The sequence below is a fragment of the Anarrhichthys ocellatus genome, unplaced genomic scaffold (genome assembly GCF_004355925.1).
Source record: "Anarrhichthys ocellatus isolate YVR2014 unplaced genomic scaffold, GSC_Weel_1.0 scaffold56, whole genome shotgun sequence".
Taxonomy (NCBI): Eukaryota; Metazoa; Chordata; class Actinopteri; order Perciformes; family Anarhichadidae; genus Anarrhichthys; species Anarrhichthys ocellatus.
This window is the reverse complement of record NW_022280086.1, coordinates 199886-205794: the sequence shown is the minus strand read 5'-3', so window position 1 is coordinate 205794 and position 5909 is coordinate 199886. Positions and strand designations below refer to the sequence as shown.

General features: G+C 46.0%; 1 protein-coding gene across 3 annotated transcripts in view; it reads left to right on the top strand.

The window, feature by feature from the left end:
- The first annotated feature begins 1204 nt into the window (after positions 1-1204).
- Positions 1205-5909, top strand: part of igf2bp1 (insulin-like growth factor 2 mRNA binding protein 1) — a 63647-nt gene continuing 58942 nt past the window's right edge. For 2 of the 3 annotated variants that reach the window (XM_031871214.1, XM_031871213.1), the window contains exons 1-2: positions 1205-1767; positions 2891-2951. In XM_031871214.1, the coding sequence (XP_031727074.1) occupies positions 1593-1767; positions 2891-2951 (236 nt within the window). In that variant the 5' untranslated portion in view covers positions 1205-1592. Of the gene's footprint in view, positions 1768-2890; positions 2952-4064; positions 4115-5909 lie in introns of those variants that run through there. The other variant, XM_031871215.1, reaches the window with a different exon arrangement.

Here is a 5909-nt window from a genome sequence, read left to right as displayed (position 1 = left end):
GCAGGCCTGTGAATCAGTAACTGCCTCCATTTTGAAAAAAAGAAGCCTCCATCCACGCAGAGTGGCGCGTGGTGTTGTGTGTGTGGTGCTGTAGCCCAGCAACTGCGCCATACTGCTCGGCGCCCCACACAAGAGAAATATGAAAAAACCCGTCTGAAACTGAAGCTAACGAGCCTGTTTTTTGGGGGGGTGGCGCACACTGCTGCGCTTTTAGGGGGGGGGGTGGGTGCCGCCTGTTGGAAGCCATGGCCTCACTGACGAATAGAACACCACGACCATTTTATTTAAGTGTCTGTAAAAGCCGAGGGGCCGTTATACAGAGATAACCCGCCCGCCTCGCGACAACAGCCTGGTCTCTACAGCCGCCATATCTGATACATTGTTTCAGTTAATGGGGCTCGAGTAACAATGTAGCAGAGTGAGGAGAGGAGTGTTCCGCAGGTTCTAGTAGCGGAGCCCTCGCGGACCCTGAGGCAGAATGGGGCCCTGGACCTTTTGTTCCCCCTCGAGCCCGAGGTTCACCATAGGTCACTTATGTAACATCATGACGGCTAACTTCTTCACCACGCATCATATGCAGAGGGTGGGAGCGTCACGGAGGTGGGGGGCGCTCGGCTATAGAATTAGCAGGCGGTGCATTGTTATTTAAATGTGGACGGCTGTCCCACCCAGGCCCTCAGATATTCAAGTCAGGTCGGAGTGAGTCAAGGCACCGTAACCAGTTTGTAGCTTACACCGCTGTGCCCCGCCCCTCCGTGTAGCCTAATCTTTGCCGCACGCGGCCACGTCGCGTTGCATTAAAATGCGCCCCACACCCAGCACAGCACACAACCTTCACCGCGCGCACGAGTACAGTACGGAATTAAGCGGGGGGGTCTCGGTTTGCGTGCACGTCCGCGCAATACCCCCTAGGATGAGAAGGAGGGGGCCCCCTCCCCTACGTCCTCTCCCTAACCTACTCCAAATAGACCACGTGGTTTCCCCTTTGCAAACAAAAAAAACGCGAATCGAGTCGGCGGAGGGGCGGCATCACCCCTCTGTCGGTAGCAAGCGGATCGCTGAAAGAGGGGAAGGCTAGGAAACGTGAGAGAGAGAGAGAGAGAGAGAGAGAGAGAGAGAGAGAGAAATAGAGAGAGAGAGAGAAATAGAGAGAGAGAGAGGAAACATTTTTTCCCGACCTGATCCCGCCATAGTTTTTCCCCCACTCATCCACCCATCACCAAATCCACCCAGTACAACCCACCTCCTCCACCGCGCGACAGAGAGGCTGTAGGCTGCTGCTGTATTCGTCTGCTGGGGCCGGCTGCAAGTCTTCTCCTGCTCCACTTCTTCAACTGGATTTACGGCTAAATTCAACGTTATCATCTGTTTTAACACTTTTTTTCTCCTTGTTTGCTGCGGAGAATTAACACTTTTTTTTAGACATCCTTTCCCATCTAGTGCGATTTCCACTCTCAGTTAGTGTGGCAATTTCTTGTTGCGCTTTTAGCAAATTCAGGAGAGAAACTTTTTTTTTTTTGCTGGCTTCAATTTCAGTTATTCCGGGCTTTTGTTTTTTTTTCGTTTTTGGACTTGGAAAAACAATTACCACCATGCACAAGCTGTATATTGGGAATCTAGGCGACAGCGTGACTGCTGAAGACTTGGGGAAAACCTTTGACGAACACAAGATCCAGTACTCCGGACAGTTTCTCATGAAAACTGGCTATGCTTTTGTGGATTGTCCGGACGACCAGTGGGCCATGAAGGCTATCGAGACGTTTTCCGGTGAGTAAATGTGGACTACTGACCGCCTTCCACCTTTTCAATTTCATTCATTCTAAAAGGGAGCGGTGCACGCCTCTGCGTACCCACCTTCGGCGGTGCGCTCCGCATGTCACTCCGTCCAATACGGAGGCTTCAGCTTGGACACACCGGTTAAAAATAAATACCGTTATTTTATTGACTCTAGCTTAATGGCGTCTGGTGAGCCATAAGCACAGGGGAGCCATTCAACTTTTATGGGGGAGGGGGGGGGGGGGCACACGTAACGTAACGTTAATAAACGTAGCCTAAAGCTAAAGCCTGAACCAACGTAAATCACTAGCCTACTTCACAATATTGCTATTGTAAAAAAAATACGGATAATTCTGTGATGATTGGGGCTCGTGCGTTTCAGACTTGTGTGTGTATGTGAGTGGCATTTTAATGTCTTGCACGCATAACATTGGACTGAGTGGCGGAGGGGCTACTCCTGTGATATAGTATGAAGCCTCCCCTCCCCCTTTGCGCCGGCAGTCCACTATGACAAAGATAGAGAAAAAAATATCTTCCCCCGTGCAGGTTCCTCTCTAAAACGGACCCCACACCACCACGAATACAAAGTGGTCGACAAGTGGCACCGTTATTGTGAAAGCCTCAGCATTGAAATCGTGAGATTTACACAGAATGTAACGTGAGGAGGCAAGGTCGCCATGTCAGCTCCTCTACTTCTTTTAGTCTACACGAAAACACTCGAACTCCTCAAGAGAGCACGTTGATACAGCGTGTTGACTTTAAATGAGACAAAGACACAGAATAATTCATATACGTATGGTTGTCATGCTGCATCTCTCAGGGGTCCAAGTAGCTCATTGTGGGACACGAGTGACGTGCCTACACAATTCACTTGTTCCATGACTTTTTTAAGTCGGCCCTTTTGAACCTCTCACCCATTCTTTGTAGCTCTTTGAAAAGCCGCGGTTTTGAAAAAATCAAAGTTAGCTGTTAGCTGCCCCCCCCCCCCCCCACAGACTTTAGCTATGTACCCTGAGTGCAGCACATCTTCACAATGGGCCTCCAAGTATCTGTTAACAGTTAGCATGTCGCCACAGTGTGATTTTGAACTCCCATTTTTTAAATGTTTTTTCAGGTAAAGTGGAACTTCAAGGGAAACGTATTGAGGTCGAGCACTCCGTCCCCAAGAAGCAAAGGTAAACAACATTTAGCATTACCCCCTACAGACAGTGGCCACTGTCATGGGTTGCATCAGTTTTGCCCAACTCTTTCTTTCATTAAGTCATAAAGTACAACGTATGGTGCGGTACTTTGAAACATTTCCATGCCTGCCTGTATTGACAGCCTTTTGGAGGTTGGGTTCGGAGCAATAGTCGGTCTAGCTTCGCTTGTTTGGCTGTGTATTTATTTTTTGTTGGTGTCGTTACTGTGGAGCCTCAACTTTGTCGGCCATTGCTGTGAAACTGAACTGTGACAGCTTTAGCTGCCGTGCTGGGTTGGCTAGCTGGGTTGTGTTGAGTAGTGAGTGAAGCCATAGAAGGCCTAGATAGTATTCTTCGTAAAGTCATTACATAAAGCTTTAAGTGCCCCCTTAAAGGCTCAGCCTTTCCTCCAGCTCCACTTTTATTTAACAGGGTTTTAAAATACACAGGGCAATTTAGCCTGCATTTAGGAAATGTGTGTCGTGTAGTTTTGTCCAGCAGCATGGAACATATTTTCCATTTAATTGTGCACACATATTGTTTTGTTGCATGTAGTGTTTTTTGGGCCAAATTGGCGAATAATTAGAAAAACGGATGTGAAGTGAACGCAATTTGATAGTTACGTTAGTTTTTTTTTTTTTTTTGGGGGGGGCGCTTTGTCAAATAGGTTTTATGCGACTTAACAGAGTCCTAATTGTTTCAATAATGTTGAATAAATAGTGCATACATGTTCTGCCGAATCTCATTCGTTTCTTGCAAAACCGCAGCTGTGTATTTATAATTGTAATATTGTTCAATATTATTTTGAGCTTTTTTTTTTTGCTTTTGTAGCACTTTGGATATGCTTTTGTTCAAAATCAAAACTACTGAATTGTCTTTTCTCTCTTCAAGTATAGTACATTGTTATGGATTCTGTCTAAGTTAAAACAGGTCAGGGGTGCCGATTTTTGCTCATAAAAAAGCCACTTGATTTCAGTCGTGATTGCAAAGCAAACGGACCTGTAAGCTCAGACCTTCCTCGGTCCGAAGGATAAACTGGGCTCCATTGTGGGTCAGCTGCTCTGTGCTAAGAGCCGGACTTGACCTGCTTTAAACAGTATTATGGAATTCGCCTATAGACCGTCGTCCATGCCGGTAACCTTTGGCACAGATACGAGGTGAGCAGCGAGCACAGTTGTCCATGTTCCGCCATTTGGCCTCACGAGCGCGCGCCCGCTTTTGTGTGTGCGTGTATGTCTCATGACAAAAAAAAAAGGCCAGTGAATGTAGATTTAAAGTCGTTTTGGTTGATTGTTGTCTCTGAATATATTTTTGGAACAATATATGAATTTGAGCTGGTTATGTATAAAAAATACATTTGCAATAAATGTGGCGACATGGTTGTTGCTCGGTTTTCTTTTGTAACAGTGTGGTCTTTTTCTGTGGACGTGAGGCTGAAATGTCAGTTCTGGTCACAGGCCATTCGCCATGTTTGTGAAACCAACATGGCAGCGGGGCTGTGTTCTCTAATCTCCAGCGGGTGGGTAAATAATTCTGTTTGTGTCCCACATCCTCCTCGGTGGTAACCCTGAAGAGCCATGGTGATAAAGGTGATTTTGTTTTTAGTGTGTGAGAAAGGGGGGGGGGGGGGCGCCGTGGGCGAGCTGGGGCCCTTCCGTGGGCTCCACAACACGTGGTGCATCCACGCAGAGGGGAGTCACTCCACGTCAGGCAGAGAGGGCAAAATGGCGAAGCTCTGAATGAAGCAGACCTGTTGTTTGTAGTTCACCCGGCTGGCCCTGTCCTAACACAGCTGGCCTGGCTCGCGCTCTATAAGTTGTCTCAGTATTTAACCGAATGCGGCACGAGCGGATTGTTAACGTTATAAAGCCTTCTTTTAAAATGGCCGCTCGTACGCTCAGCTAGCGAGAGCCAAATTTATTTATTAATTTTTTTTTTAAATGATCGTGTTAAAATGTTTCTGTCAAACTAACTGCTGAGCTTCTTCAGAGTTTGTGTGATGTTTGCGGTGACAAGAAATGTGTAAAATAATTTAGTGAACGTTTTTAGAAGGTCCCAATTGTTAAACAACAGTAGTGACGCATTAATTAAGGACAGCTTTTTGTTTTAGACGCCATGTTGTTTCTCTTTTATAAAAAATATAGCCCAAGTAACCTAGGTGATGAATGGGGAATTTTTATTTATTTATATATTTCCCCATAAAACTATTACAACATAGCAATCTCTTACATATGTGAATTATTTCCCTTGAATCAAATTCTGATACTCTGCTCTGGTGTGTGTGTGTGGCCCTCATGAAGTCAGTGCTTTCATGACATCTGTTTAAATGACACCATGATGTAATATCCAGTGTTACCAGATTGCCAGTTGTGTTATCCACCAAAAATATAACCTCTCCAAATCATAACCTTGCCATACACCTGTGTAAAACCCGTCATAAGCACAACAAAGCTTCATATCTGCATCAAATAATTAATATAAAATGTTGGAGAAATAGGTGCAACCATATGCTATAATTCCCGTGTCAATGATGACTATGACGTCAACATGGCAGGCCCCCCCCCCTCGACGATTGAATTCAACTGGTGTCAAGAAAATATTTCTCAAATTAAATGCGTAGACTCAACTGAATTTAACTGTATTTAACATCGGTGTTCTCAACCATAAAATGACGGCCTGTGTGGTAATATTGTCTGCACAATATTGTCTAAACCTCCTAAATTTCCCCTACCAGCCCCACGTCATCAAAAGTTGGCGGAAACCAGTCGGGCAACTCTGCTGATGTCTTAAACGCTAAAAGTTGCTCTGGTGCAGCTTTTCTGACATGGAACCTCCAATGGAGGTGTGTGTGTGTCTGTTTGAGGGAGGGAGGAAGAGAGGGAGGAAGGGAAGGGGGCGGGTATTCAGAGGGAACAAACCCTTAATGGGAGGGGGGAGGTGTCAGTCCTGTAA